The sequence below is a fragment of the Heterodontus francisci genome, chromosome 8 (assembly GCF_036365525.1).
Source record: "Heterodontus francisci isolate sHetFra1 chromosome 8, sHetFra1.hap1, whole genome shotgun sequence".
Classification (NCBI taxonomy): domain Eukaryota; kingdom Metazoa; phylum Chordata; class Chondrichthyes; order Heterodontiformes; family Heterodontidae; genus Heterodontus; species Heterodontus francisci.
Window position 1 is genome coordinate 65,699,771 of NC_090378.1, and position 15,951 is coordinate 65,715,721.

General features: G+C 42.1%; 2 protein-coding genes across 5 annotated transcripts in view; one reads left to right on the forward strand and one right to left on the reverse strand.

The window, feature by feature from the left end:
• The window catches only part of srsf11 (serine and arginine rich splicing factor 11), a 49,308-nt gene extending 42,445 nt beyond the window's left edge, over positions 1-6,863 (reverse strand). For both annotated transcript variants that reach the window (XM_068037252.1, XM_068037251.1), the window contains exon 1: positions 6,520-6,863. In XM_068037252.1, the coding sequence (XP_067893353.1) occupies positions 6,520-6,635 (116 nt within the window). In that variant the 5' untranslated portion in view covers positions 6,636-6,863. The remainder of the gene's footprint in view (positions 1-6,519) is intronic.
• Positions 6,864-12,601: 5,738 nt separating this feature from the next.
• The window catches only part of lrrc40 (leucine rich repeat containing 40), a 101,519-nt gene continuing 98,169 nt past the window's right edge, over positions 12,602-15,951 (forward strand). For all 3 annotated transcript variants that reach the window (XM_068037254.1, XM_068037256.1, XM_068037255.1), the window contains exon 1: positions 12,602-12,852. In XM_068037254.1, coding sequence (XP_067893355.1) covers positions 12,708-12,852 — 145 coding nt within the window. In that variant the 5' untranslated portion in view covers positions 12,602-12,707. The remainder of the gene's footprint in view (positions 12,853-15,951) is intronic.

The following is a 15,951-nucleotide window of genomic DNA, read 5'->3' on the forward strand; positions in this document are numbered from 1 at the left end:
AAGTATAAACTTATGATTACACGATCACATAGAGGTACTTCCAATACACCAAAAGTAATAGCTGTGAAGCATTCCCTATAAGCCCAAGTATTGAAAATGTATTGCCTAGCCATTATGGCACACTATATTAAGCTAAAGCAGTTCAATAACCAATTCTATAACAAACATTACAAAATTGGAAGTAGTTACACGAGGCTTGATTAAAAGTTTAGCGCTACTGTAGGCAATCAGATTTATAATTACATACCAGGAGTATCAAATCTGTGTTTTGTAATAGCTAGATGCAAACATACAACTTCTTACACTTAACAAGCATTGTCCTACTATTTTCCTAACTTCAGATTTGAATCAAGTTTCTAGGTATCAAGCACACATGGATTTGTAGGAGAAAAGTGGATCATTCTTGTACGAATATATATACGTACTTGTAGTGCTGTTAAGTAAGTTGTTAGGTAAGTTGCAATATTACATTAATACTAGTTCAATACATGATCAAAACTGCATTCATGTAGTGCCTTTCATGTCACAGGGTGGCCCAAAGTGCTTTACAGTCAAGGAATTACTTCTGAAACACAGATGTTATGTTGTAGGCAAACCTAATATTAATGTTTACAGGAGCAATGATACATCATGTTAAATATGGTGTAGATTAGGATTTCATATTATTACATATATAGTGGAGTGGGTTAAAAATAGCATGTAAATTAGGCAACACGACCACAAGAGAAAATTGTAATTTAAGTAGCAGGCTTTTATAATCTAAAGCAGTGCCGTTGGAAAATAAAGTAACAATTTAAACAGCAGGGGGAGGTGGCATGAAAATTTCAGCAGCAGAGCAAAATAAAATAATTAAGCAGTTGGGCTGACAGCATGAAGAATCAAAGTTTAAATGTGCAGGTAAAGATGTTAATTTTTAATAGCATAGCAACCAAAGGGGATGCGAGATGGACACAAAAATGTAAGCAGGGTTGCCAGGAATACCAGTAGGTCTGCCCGAAAGGCTACAAGGATAAGCAATGGGTGAACAGGACTGCCCCAGATAGAGAAGGGGAGAAGGTTGGGAAACTGAAGGGAAGCAAGGTAGAGTGGGAATGGAGAAAGAGGCATGAAAATAGAAATAAGATCCAAAAAGGTAAAAATAGATCAAATTAAAAATAAAACTTACCTGACAAGGAAGGAAGAAAACGACAGGCAGACCTGGGCAATTCGTACCACAGCTCCACCAGTGGTGGGAGGCCTGTTTATACCGACAGGCAATTGTTCACATAGAAATTCTCATAATAAACTGTTAACATGGCAATTTTACATTGTAAATGTTATGAAAGTACTCAAATCGTGACAGCAAGATGCAAGGTTTGTGGACAAATGGGCCACACCCAATGTATATGTATGTATATACATTAAAAAAAAGTCAGATTAAAAGAGATTAAGGTTACAAGCACAAGTGTTAAAGATCCAAATTCTTGACTTAAAATGGCACTCCCACATCCTCAAATGCCTCAGTTTCCCTTTTGTTCCAAACACTTATTTTACCCTGTTAAACCTAACTCTCAAATGCCCAACTCCATCCAAGAACTAAATACTTAAAGTTTTTGCCCCTTACATCATAGTATGGAAATCAAGACTTAGTGCAATCTCCTACTCACTTACTCAGGATCTCTTTGATGCAAGTATTGGTTAAAGTCTGTCAGGACAGTGGTTATCATTTGCTCATCTCAAGATTAGCTAAGCAATGTTCTGTGTTTTAGGATACTACTGTTCAATGTATTTCTATTGAATTATATTACCCAGATTTACCCATGATCATAAAAGTAGTACATCTTCCCTCCAACTTACAAAGCAAACTGGTGAATAAATTTGTGCACATATGAATCTTAATTTTGATTCCATTTATACATCCAATTGGCATGGTTCAAAATTCAATAATGCTGGTAGAATTATTTTGCAGCTGTTTGCAAACATCTATTTTTCTTCATTGTGTTCTCCAAATTTGCCTGTTTTATCCCCCATCTTCTCCTGAACACACTCACTGCAGTAATATTCCATGGACACTCATGCGCACTTTTGGAGGTAAACTCGCAACTTTGGAGCAGGAACCCTGACTTTTTCCACAATTAACTTGGCGCATATACTATATGACCAGGATTATCCTGCTATTCCACCCAAATCAAGCAGGATTGCAGCAGAAATAGTTCCATGGTCACCTGATGAAAGAAATGAGCCTTGTAGCAGCCTGCTTTCCCTTACATTTCCCGACCATGGGGTAGGGGTTGACCCGCTCCCTGCAACTGGCCGTATGCCAATTGGCCTCCTAAGCAGGTCATTCAGCAAACTGTTTTGAGACTCTTTCAAGGTGCTGGCAGCTTGCCTGCTGTGCAAACTACAGATAGAGACCACATGCACCTTTGCAGAGGCCTGCACAATATGCCTCCACTTGCTCAGTGAATCCTACACTGCTACAGTGCCAGATCTCCAGGGAGCCTGAGAAGCTTAGGGAGTCACGTGTCCCTAACTCTGCCTCCTGGATGTAATTTGTCTTGTATTATTTGAAGAAGCTTCCACCCCTCACAAAGCACAGAGGGACTGCTACCCGAAGTGTCAGGTTGGGCCTGGCTTTCGGGCTCGGGTCGTGTCAGATCGGACACACGTTAAGTGCTCTGCCGGTAAGTACTGGAATTTAAAAAAAACTTACCTGAACTGGGAGTCCGGGACAAAACTGAGTCATCACGCACGCACTGCAGCTTCCGGCAGGTTTGGTGTCAGGAAGATAAGCAAAGGGGGGGTCGAGTCAAGTACTGGCGGGTTCGGGTCGGGTTCTTTTTCCTGACCTAAAGCAGGCCTCAATAGTTAGATAATAGGGGCATGGGAGGACATCTCACTCCAGTGGAGTGCACATCCTTTTCCATGTGGAAACTCCAGGACACTTCTCATGTCCTGGACAAACACATGCGCAGGAAGGGTCATCAGCTGGAGCAGCTTGAGCTCCAGCAGCAGCTGGCATCAGTGCAGTGCATCCATGATGTGGATAGTACATTTCTGGAGGTGCTCACCTTGCAGCTTAAGGGTGTGCAGACAGAGAGGGAATGGGTGACTGCCAGTCAAGGAGGACCAGGCAGGTAGTGAAGGAGTCCCCCAAGTGCATCTCACTCTCCAATCAGTATTCAGTTAATACTGGTGAGAGAGATGGTTCATCTGGGGCATGCAGCCAGAATCAAGTCCACAGCACTATGGGTGACTCACTGTACTGGGGAACAGGAGGAAAATTGGGAGAGCAATTGCGATAAGGGAACAGGCGTTTCTGTCACAGACACGAATCCAGGATGGTATGTTACCTCTCTGGCGCAGAGAGCTATGAGGGGTGAGGGTGAACAGCCAGAGGTTGCGGTCCGTATCAGACGAATGAGGCCCGGCAGGCAGATTTTATGGAGGCTGGCAAGCAGGACCTCCAAGGTATTAATATCTGGATTACTCCCAGCTCCATGCACTAGTGAGTACATTTCCTGCGACGTCGAGACCAGTTCTAGGGGAGGTAAAGCCTGTACAGAACAGATAGGTTGCACCTCAGCAGGGCCAAGACCAAAGTCCTCCCAGGAAGGTTTGCCACTGCTATTGTGATGGATAAAACCTTACTTGGCAGGTTGGTGCAAACTAGACTGTAGCGTTAGAAAGGACAAACGAGGTGCACAAAGGATTGGTAGAGACAGATAGCATTAGAGTAAGAAATAGTCAGGTATTAGATGGGGTCAATTAAAAGGTAATATGCAAAATCTAATTCTGGTTTACAATGCATGTATGAAAATGCAGAGCATAATAAATAAGGTTAGTGAGCTGCAGGCGCAAATAGCTACATGGAAATATGATGTGGTGATAACGGAGACGTGATTCAAAAAGGGGCAGGTCTGGGTACTAAATATCCCTGGATACAGAGTGTTCAGAAAAGATAGGAAGGAATGGAATAAGAGGGCCATTTTCATCTTGGATAAAATAAATTGGCTTATGGACAGAAAGGAGAGTTGTGGTAAATGGTTGTTTTTCAGATGGGAGAATGGTAAACAGTGATGTTCCCCAAGGGTCAGCGCTAGGACCACTGCGTATATATTATATATAAAGTGACTTGGATATTGGAATACAGAACAAAATTTCTAAATTTGTCCATGAAACCAAACTTGGAGGTGTGGAAGACAGTGAGGACTATACCAATTGACCGCAAATCGGACAGAGATAGGCTAGGAGAATGCGCAGACAAGTGGGAGATGGAATTTAATGTAGAGAAGTGTGAGGTGATGCATGTTGACAGGAGGGATAGGGAGAAGCAATAGACTTAATGGCACAGTTCTGAAGTGTGTGCAAGAACAGAGAGACATGGAGGTTCATATGCATAGATATTTGAACATGGCAGAACATATTGAGAGAGCAGTTAGCAAAGCATTTGGGATATTGAGCTTCATAAATAGAGATAGAGTTTAAAAGCAGAGAAGTTATGCTGAACCCTTATAAAGTTCTGGTTAGGCCACAACAGTTGTTGCATCCAGTTCTGGGTCCAACTTTAGGAAGAATGTGAGGGCCCTTGAGAGGGTGCAGAGATGATTTACCAGAATGGTTCCAGGGATGAGAGATTTTAACTGCAAGGTTAGGTTGAAGAAGCTGGGGTTATTCTACTTGCAACAAAGGAGATTGAGGACAGATTTGCTGGAGGTGTACAAGATTATCTCAGGTTTAGATAAAGTAGACAAAGAAACGCTGTTCCAATAAAAGGACTAGGGAACACACATCTAAGGTTTGGGGCAAAAGATGCAGGGGGAGCATGAGGATTTTTTTTTATGCAGCAAGTGGCAATGACCTGGAACTTGCTGTCTATGAGGGTGGTGGAAGCAGAGACAATCAATAATTTTAAAAGGAAATTGGATGGACACTTGAGGGAATAGACTTGCAGGGCTACAGGAATGGTGTAGGGGAATGGGATTAACTGGATTGCTCAACAGAGCCAGCATGGACTCAATGAGCCGAATGGCCTCCTTCTGCACCATAATGGCTATCTCAAAACTATGGAATTCCCTATTCCCCTTCCTTTCACCATTCAGAATCTTAAAACTAAATATTGGCATCATCTAATCATCGTTGTAATATTTTATTCTTCAGCCTTGGCAGCACTGTCTTACAAACCTTGGGTTATCAAAATTTTTTTCCAGCAAACCATTATCTAGCAAGTTTATGTCCCAAGATATAAAAATATTAAAAGTTAGCTATTTTAGAAGTGATAAAGATGTTTACTTTTGACATTAGAAACTGGCAATCTCAGGTATTTTCCAGCAATCAGTTCAAGTGTGACCAAAGTAGTACTTAAATGTTGAAAATATTCGAAGTACAAGATAGAATGTAGTATAAGTAACAGGGGATTATTGATGATATTCTAGTTCACTGATATACCTGAAGTAGACGTCATCATAGCTCCAGATAAACCTGCAAGTTAATTCCCTGACGTAACATGGTTCTAAATGGATAACAGAAGGTTATTAATGCTCTGTGCTCGCAAATGCATTTTTAGTCAGTTAAACTCCAGCAGCACCTTGTGCATAAAGACGCCAAATCCTTAACTCTGACCAATATGTACCTACATTTCCAGGCTTAGCAAAGTGTATATCCTTAGCTAAAGAGGCAAACAGAAGCTTAAACGGTTAGTAAGCAATGTAATTTAAAAAGGTTACACGTGATTCTTCTCCCACTCAATTATAGCCATATGACAACTAAGCCATACACAGGGAGGATGGGAACCTAATAAATTACAAATGGAGGCTTCAAACAATATTTTGAAGGGGGATAACATGTACTTTGAAGAAAAATGTTCATAACCACTTTTCTCTACTGATGCCAGACATATCAAATCACAACCTTGTTCCCCATTTAAGTAACACGAGGAGTAGGCCTTACGGCCTCTCGAGCCTGTTTTTTTTTTTTACTACTCTCACCACATTTTCGCGTAAAATGTAGTTAATTTAGTTATAACATTGTTCGATGCATGCAATAATCTACAAAATATTAAACTTAATATCTCAATGCACTGTTCAAAAATGTAGCGTAAAAACTTAGAAAATAATAATTATGGCCTGTCGGCATTAAGAAAAGGCTGTATACTGGCGGCCATTTTAGTTCACACGGCTAATAATGAAACATCCAACTTAAGTATTTCAAAAACATCTTTATGAAGAGTATTCTAATGTTTTATTTTTTTTTAAACGATGAGGCCACCACCCGATATGAATCCAGATAAATGCGGCTGGAAGCATAGTCCGGGGAGATGGTGCGTGTGAGATGGCAGAGTGTCCCAAAGCCACACAATAGTGGAAAAGAAATACAACTCCGCTATTTGTAAAAGGGAACATATTGGACATTTTCAAAAAAAAAAGTTCAAATCGAAAATCCGTAAAACACAAAAGCTGCTTTCCCTCAAAAGGTTTAGCGTCGGATCTGAAGCGGCGCGGCCTAGGCCACGGCCCTGCCTGGGAGTTTGGAGTTACTCACTCTGAAGGGAAGAGCCGCAACTCGTCGATTTTGCCCAAAAACCCGAAAAGAGTTTTCATCTGTTCCGAGGTGGCGCTTGGCGAAACATTGGTCACTTGAATGACGTCCGTAGCCATCTCTTTTTTAAAAAAAATTATAAGTTTTTTTGAAAAAGGTAAATTATTTTCTTGATCCGATTGTTCCACGACGTTTTCTTGAACCTAAGACATTAAAATACAGAAGAAAAGAAAGTGGGAGAGTATATATGACAATTTACAGATAATTAATCGATACTGAAAATTCTGAAGTCTTCCCCCGAAACCTTCAATAACAACGACAACGGGCAGACTCCGCGGTATCCCACAATCCCCTGCGCAAGCGCAGCACTCCCCCCACCCTCTCGCTTTCGGTTGGATGGAAGCGGGAGCGCAAGCGCAAGCGCAAGAGGGAGCTGTGCGCTTTCGTTGCCAGATCCACATCCCAGAGCAGAGCGGCCACCATCATCTTCCAGAGGGTTCCACAGCCTCATCACAACTGTAAGGGAAACGGAGAAAATAAATAAAATTATTGCTTTTGCATCTTCCTCTTTTAATTTCGGAAGAAGTAAAGTCTCGCTTTTTCCCAATGCCTATTATTTTTTTGTGGGTGAGTGAAAACTTACCCATTTCATGTTGTGCTTTTTTACACGACGTATATTTTATTCACACAAGATATATCCCACAAGGTCTCTGTTTAAATGAAATACTCAGCAAGTCATCTGTGGCGAGAGAAGCAGAGTTAATGTATCAGGTCGATGGTCATCAGAAGCAGGGAATGGTCCTTGCCTGCATGCAGCAAAACCTGGACAACATTCAGGCTTATTATAGGCTGCTATGTGGCAAGTAAGATTTGTGCCACAATAGAGGCAGGCAATGACCATCTTCAACAAGAGGGAGTTTAACCACCTTCCCTTGACCTTCAATGGCATTAGCATCGCTGAATTCCCCCACCATCAACAGTCTGAGGATCGCCATTGACCAGAAACTTAACATGACCAGGCACATGACTACAACAGCAGGTCAGAGGCTGGGAGTTCTGCAGTAAGTAACTCACCTACTGACTCCCCAAAGCCTTTCCACCATCTACAAGACACAAGCCAGGACTGTGATGGAATACTCACCACTTGCCTGGAGGTCCTGCAGCTCCAACAGCATTCAAGAAACTCAACACCATCCAGGACAAAATAGTCCACCTCAAGCATTCACTCCCTTCACCACAGGTGTACCTTGTAGCAGTGTTCACAATCTACAAGATGTTTTGCAGCAACTCACCAAGGTTTCTTCAACAGCACTTTCAAACCGATGATCTCTACCAACTAGAAGGACAAGGGTAGCAGGTGCATTGGAACACAGGAACGTCATTCTAACTTGGAAATATATCACCATTCCTTCACGGTTGCTGGGTCAAAATCCTGAACCATTTACCTAACAGTACGGTGAGTATAGCAACGCTATGTGGATTGCAGAAGTTCGAGGAGCTGGCTAACAACCACCTTCTGAAGGGTGATTAGGATGGACAATAAATGTTGGCCTTGCCAGTGATGCCCACATCCCTTGAATTGAATTAAAAAATTGGGAACCCAACTATATTGGATTAGCTCCATAGAACTATTTTAGCTATCGTAGTGGACTGACCTTACAGCCTGCTCCTCCCTATCTCTGTAATCTCCTCCCACCTTATAAACCCCCTGAGATTTCTGTGCACCTTCAATTCTGGTCTCTTGTGCACCTCATTTTTCATTGCTTCACCATCACTGACAGTGCCTTCAGCTGCTCTAAGCTCTGGAATTTCTTCTAAATCCCTTGCCTTTCCTTCTTTAAGATTCTGCTTAAAATCTACCTCTGACCAAGCTTTTGGTAACCTGTTCTAATATCTCCTTATGTGTCAAATTGTGCTTGATAACACTCATGTGAAGCACCGTGGGACAAAAACAGGAAGTGTTGGAAATACACAGCAGCTCTGGCAGCATCTGTGGAGAGAGAAACAGAGTTAATATGAAAATGTTGGCTCTGTTTCTCTGTCCACAGAAGCTGCCAGACCTGCTGTGTATTTCCAGCACTTTCTGTTATTGTTTCAGTTTTCCAGCATCCACAGTATTTTGCCCATATACAAGCACCTTGGGATGTTTTATGATGTTAAAGGTGCTGTATAAGTACAAGTTGTTGTTGTAAATAGGTGCCCACACTCAGGAAATCGTGCAATCGGCAGGTTCCTTTGCAATCCCAGTATGCTTTCTGGGAGTTAAGTGACTCAAGCTCAATATTTGGGTAAATTCAAGATTATAGATCTTTTGTTTACAGTGGAGTGGCACAGGATTTCTCCCCATTGATGTCATTGCCTTCTGCAGATATTGAAGTTGATATTTTTTTTTTAAATTAGATGAAATTCAGTATAAAATGGCCAGAGCACTCTTGTAAATGGGGTAATAAGCCATTTTTGGGCCACTACTGTTGTGTTTATGCGAGGCAGTCCAGGTTAAGATCTACCACTAGAGTCCTAATTTGTAGATAATTTAGCTGATTATGAGGATGAATGAGACTTTTACTTATGTTATTTCAAATTAAGAAGGATGAATTCTAGCAGAAAGACTTTTAATTGTACAAATGGATTGCCCCGGTGCTGCTCATAGAATATGGCAGTACGAGAAAGGGGAAAAATCTTACAAGTTGACAGTGCTGGGGAACTTTTTTTATTCTTTCGTGGGATGTGGACATTGCTGGCAAAGCCAGCATTTGTTGCCCATCCCTATTTGCTCTTGACAACTGAGTTGGCTTGCTAGGCCATTTCAGAGGGCAGTTAAGAGTCAACCACATTGCTGTGGGTCTGGAGTCACATGTAGGCCAGACCAGGTAATTACGGTAGAATTTCCTTCCCTAAAGGACATTAGTGAACCAGATGGATTTTTACAACAATCAATGATAGCTTCATGGCACCATCACTGAGACTTAGAAAGTTTAGTTCAGAGATAGAAAGAGAAAGGGTGTGATAATGCCACAAGCATTTCTTTTGTTTACTATTTCTAAGTTTAAACAAAAGAAAGTATAGGTGATATAATCACTTAAGTTCAGAGAATCCAACTTGACAGTTGCCCGTTGAAATCTAAAGCTATTCAGCTTGCCAAAGAACTTGGCAAGCTTTCAAGAATCAAATGGATTCCTATGCTGCTAGGAAATCAGACACAGCCTTGTATGTAAAATATGCGAAACGCCATAAAAAAACACAGAATTCTTCTCAGCATACAAATGCTCCTGAGACGAGTATTTTTCATTAATTTTTATGATGTAATACTGTATTTTCTTTTTGAGATGTTGTTATAAATCTCTGTATAAAAAGTACTCAAGACATACACTTTTCATTTTCAAAATGTTGCCACAGTCACCTTTTTAAGAAATAATTTTAAAGATGTTATATTGTATGGGCGGCACAGTGGTTAGCACTGCAGCCTCACAGCTCCAGCGATCCGGGTTTGGTTCTGGGTACTGCTTGTGCGGAGTTTGCAAGTTCTCCCTGTGACCACGTGGGTTTCCGGCGGGTGCTTCGGTTTCCTCCCACAGCCAAAGACTTGCAGGTTGATAGGTAAATTGGCCATTGTAAATTACCCCTAGTGTAGGGAGATGGTAGGAGAATTGAGGGAAGGTGGGGATGTGGTAGGGAATATGGGATTAATGTAGGATTAGTATAAATGGGTGGTTGATGGTCGGCACAGACTCGGTGGGCCGAAGGGCCTGTTTCAGTGCTGTATCTCTCTATGACTCTATTCACCCTTGTTGTAAGATATTGTGCAAAGTGTAAGGAAGTAAATATGTTCTCGATCAGCCCTGGTTTTAGTTGCTTTTGTTGAACTTTATAGAAATTCCTGTTCTATCACAGGTGTCAACCCTGGCTCAGTGGTAGCACTCTTTCTTCAGTCAGAAGATTGTCAATTCAAGTCTCACTCCAGGGACTTAAGCACAATATGTAGTCTGACACTTCAGTGCAGAACTTTGGGAGTGTTAAACTGTCAGAGGTGCCATTGTTTGCTTGAGATGTTTAGCTGAGGCCTCACATGCCCTCTTGTGGATGTCGAAGATCCCGTGACTCTACTTATATTCCTGAGAAGTCTCCTTCAACTTTTATTACTTTTCCCCATCCTGTCCCCTTTTCCCACTATTCCTTTCTTCCTCATGTGTGATCATGTTTACCCTTCAACGCATCAATGATTTCGACTTCAATTATTCCATGTGGCAAGTTCCAAATTTTCCTGACTCCTTTATTTGATTTGTTAGTGGCTATCATGTATTTAGGCCCCTTGTTCTAGATTCACCTACAAGTAAAAATTGTTTCTCCACATCCATACATCCATGGCATTGAACCACTTCAAAACTTTAATACCCTCTATCAGGTCTTCAGTATCCTTTTTGTAGTATTGTTAGGACCGAGGCTAGAGAAGTGCACTGTTTTTCTAGTTCTAGTTCTCCACAGGTCACAACATATATTAGATTTTTTCCCCAGTTACCAATATGGTCAATCATAGACTATTTTTAGCCCAGAATAAAATCATAAACTAGGTTTCCTTAATAAACAACAAAATTATCAGTTTATTGTAAAAACAAGACATAACCAGTAATGAAGCGAAACATTAGCACACAGCTTGAAATATAAAAGTTTCCTTTTTACCTTCGCCACTCACACACACAAACACACATACACTGGTTAACTGAAAAAATCAAGAGATTTACTCTTTAGAGATCTCATACAAAACAAAGAAAAATAATCTTTTAGCCAAATACTTCCTAATCCTTGATCAAAAAAGAGAAGATATGGAATGATGTCAGGTGTCCTTTGTTTTAGTTTGGTGTCCCAAATATGCATAGATGACTGTGACTGGGATCTTCCTAGAACAGTTCTTGTCAGGCGACATTGAAGATCAGTTTGGGCAGGCTTTCCAGGAAAAATGCAGCAACAGATTCAGTCCATTTCTTACAGTTGCTTCTCAGATCTTCTCAAAGAGATGGCACAACTAGCAGGCTTTTCATAGAGTTGGAACAGACTGAATTGGGATTTTTCTCCCTTGGCAAGTTTTCTCCCAACTCCTTTTCAAACCATTGTCCATATCCCCAAATCACTGTCCAAAGTGAAACCAAAAACATCTCAGGAGTCAAGCCTCCTGACCCCTATGAATCTTGACGTGTCACTTCTTCTTTGTAAACATCTTTCCCCAAGTGGAAAAAAACCCTATACCTGAAAACAGGTGCCTCCCAGTAACTGTTATTTACAAGTTCAGTCCAAAAGACCTTCTGATAACCTATTTCAAAAAAAAGGTTCCATCATCTATGGAATCTTTTTTCAGTTTTAAAACACAAATTCTCATAACTTAAAAAATGGAGCTCTCGTAACAGTATGGAGACCTGAACTACAGACAAGTATGGTTCTGTATACATTTATCATTAATTTTGTATTCATTTCCTCCAGAATTAAGCCATATCCATCTGTGTTGTTACCTTCAGCAATTTATGTATCTATATTGCCAGACCTTTTTTTCTTCCTCTACCCCATACAATTACCAAAACGAATGTCCTCACACTTTGCGGTAATGATTTCATTTGCCATTTATCCATCCATTCTTCAAGCCTCTTTGTCTTCCTGCATTTTGGTGCAGTTCTCATTATTAACTATATCCCCAATTTATCACCTAAAAATTTTGATACCAGACCTCCAATTTCTGAATGTAAATAATTTATGGTGACACCACTCTCTCTATCAGCTAGAGAAACCTCCTTTTAAACCCAGTTGGTGTTTCCTTAGCAGGTGCAATGCTTAATCAACTGAGTGGCAGCTTACAATAATACTCTCGATCAATATAATTTATACACTGCCTTTTTTCCAATGCAAAAACAATGCTATTTCTGGGGAGGCGTGGGAGAAGCCAAATCTTTCACTTGTTTGGAAAAGCAACATAATGATGTATGCTGGAGTGTAAGATCGGCACTACTCTCTGCAAATGTTGCATGCACTGTTGGTGAATCAGCCCTACCCAAGTGGCCAAGGGCCGCCAGTCAGCTCGGCAGAGCCCTGGCGCGCATGTGCGCTGAGCCTGCCGGAGGACGGTTGGAGCTGCGCGGCCTGTTGCGGGTGTTTGAACGTGTTTTGGTGAAGGGCGTATCCGCCAGTCTCGGCCTCCTGCTTCAGTAATGTCTCGGAGGGGAGGCAGCAGGTTCGCTAATCACAGGCCAGGATTTCAACCGCAGGCTACAGAGCCGGCTGTACCTGCCGGTTTAATTAAAACAGCCAGGAAAAGTGGACAGCTGAACCTTTCCAACAGAGAGTTGAGTGAGGGTAGGTCCGCAGCTAGCGGGTTTTGTACCGGGCCGATTCGGCCATCAATAAGGAGGGAGGGTGAATATTGGCTGTCATGGTACATGATTTCTTTGCTCTCACCACTCACTATATTTATAGGTGAGGGTAAAGACTGAGATTAGGGTGTACACATGTTCAGTAGACCATCACAGCATAGGTTTAATTTGCATATTTTCCCCTGCAGATCTAAATAACTTGTATGAGCGCTTATAAATGCTAGCATATACAATACAAGGGAATGCAGACTATAATAAAAATACTGATCACATTTGCTGAGTGGAAAAGATGTTTGAGATTTTGTTAGTAGTAGAGAGCATGTGAGGAAGCCACTTTCAAGTAAGAATGTCATTTGTGGCTCTGGGTAACACTCTGGCATCTGAGTTTGGAGGTTGTGGGTTCAAGTCCCAGTCTAGAGACTTCAGCACAAAAATCTTAGCTGACATTTCAGCGCAGCACTGATGAATGAGATTTTAAGTTCCTGTCTGCTCTGAGGTGGATGTAAAAGATGCTGTGATACTATTTCAAAGACGAGCAGAGGAGTTATCCTTGGTGTCCTGGCCAATATTTATACCTCAAAGAACGTCACTTTAAAAAAAAAATACCTGGTCATTATCGCATTAATAATAAAAACAAAGTGCTGGAAATAATCAGGTCTGGCATCATCTGTGGAGAGAGAAACAGCATTAACGTCTCAGGTCTGTGACCTTTCATCAGAACTGGCATTATCACTGCTTTTATGGGAGCTTGCTGTTTGTAACTTGGCTGCTATGTTTCATACATTACAACAGTGGCTACGATGTCAAAGTACTTTGTTGGCTGTAAAGTGCTTTGGGACATCCTGAGGTTGTGAAAGCTGCGATTATAAATGCAAGCTTTTTTTTTTACTTTCCCCAAGTTCCGGTATAGTATTCAGAAAAAAAGGTTTTACTTAACTGTGGAGTACTTAGATTTTAGATTTAGATTTTAGCTCAGCATAGTGGGGAAAGTCTTTGCTCGAGTCGCTCTGAACAGGCTCCAGAAGCTGGCCGAGCGCGTCTACCCTGAGGCACAGTGTGGCTTTCGTGCAGAGAGATCGACTATTGACATGCTGTTCTCCCTTCGTCAGATACAGGAGAAATGCCGCGAACAGCAGATGCCCCTCTACATTGCTTTCATTGATCTCACCAAAGCCTTTGATCTCGTCAGCAGACGTGGTCTCTTCAGACTACTAGAAAAGATCGGATGTCCACCAAAGCTACTAAGTATCATCACCTCATTCCATGACAATATGAAAGGCACAATTCAACATGGTGGCTCCTCATCAGAGCCCTTTCCTATCCTGAGTGGTGTGAAACAGGGCTGTGTTCTCGCACCCACACTTTTTGGGATTTTCTTCTCCCTGCTGCTTTCACATGCGTTCAAATCCTCTGAAGAAGGAATTTTCCTCCACACAAGATCAGGGGGCAGGTTGTTCAACCTTGCCCGTCTAAGAGCGAAGTCCAAAGTACGGAAAGTCCTCATCAGAGAACTCCTCTTTGCTGACGATGCTGCTTTAACATCTCACACTGAAGAATGCCTGCAGAGTCTCATCGACAGGTTTGCGTCTGCCTGCAATGAATTTGGCCTAACCATCAGCCTCAAGAAAACGAACATCATGGGGCAGGATGTCAGAAATGCTCCATCCATCAATATTGGCGACCACGCTCTGGAAGTGGTTCAAGAGTTCACCTACCTAGGCTCAACTATCACCAGTAACCTGTCTCTAGATGCAGAAATCAACAAGCGTATGGGTAAGGCTTCCACTGCTATGTCCAGACTGGCCAAGAGAGTGTGGGAAAATGGCGCACTGACACGGAACACAAAAGTCCGAGTGTATCAGGCCTGTGTCCTCAGTACCTTGCTCTACGGCAGCGAGGCCTGGACAACGTATGCCAGCCAAGAGCGACGTCTCAATTCATTCCATCTTCGCTGCCTTCGGAGAATACTTGGCATCAGGTGGCAGGACTATATCTCCAACACAGAAGTCCTTGAAGCGGCCAACATCCCCAGCTTATACACACTACTGAGTCAGCGGCGCTTGAGATGGCTTGGCCATGTGAGCCGCATGGAAGATGGCAGGATCCCCAAAGACACATTGTACAGCGAGCTCGCCACTGGTATCAGACCCACCGGCCGTCCATGTCTCCGTTATAAAGACGTCTGCAAACGCGACATGAAATCGTGTGACATTGATCACAAGTCGTGGGAGTCAGTTGCCAGCATTCGCCAGAGCTGGCGGGCAGCCATAAAGACAGGGCTAAATTGTGGCGAGTCGAAGAGACTTAGTAGTTGGCAGGAAAAAAGACAGAGGCGCAAGGGGAGAGCCAACTGTGCAACAGCCCCAACAAACAAATTTCTCTGCAGCACCTGTGGAAGAGCCTGTTACTCCAGAATTGGCCTTTATAGCCACTCCAGGCGCTGCTTCACAAACCACTGACCACCTCCAGGCGCGTATCCATTGTCTCTCGAGATAAGGAGGCCCAAAAGAAAGAACTTAGATTTTAGATTTATTGATGACTAATAAGGTTTATGTACAGCAGTTTTAGAAATATTATTTGAATGCCTCTGCGCAAATGCAGTGGATTCTGTGGCATTGTAAGAAAGATTCCAAATTTAATTATTACCTGATTTTGGGAACAGTTTGGGAGAGGGGTGGTGCAGCACCTCTGCTTCTGGACTGAGGAAGGGAAGAAAATGGGAAGGTTCCTCATCCTGATTGGCATCCAATGACCCCAGCTGGAAATTCTTGAGTGAAAGCTAGGTAACAATAGCTGCCATTACAACCAGATATGGCCCTATGGTCAGATAATATCTGGGGTCACAGTTCGTGCCATTCAGAAAATGGCAGTGTGACTATTTACTATTTCAATAAGACAACCATTGGAGAATAAATGCAATTTCAAAGAATTTTAGTGATGAGCAATAATGTAAACTCAGTGCTTAACATATCAGACCTGGGTAGAGCAGCGATCAACAAAGCCGTTAGAATTTTGAGGTACGTAGCTAAAACCAGAGAATATAAGGCAGAGGAGGTGATTAAATTCTATGTTGTTGTGGCCA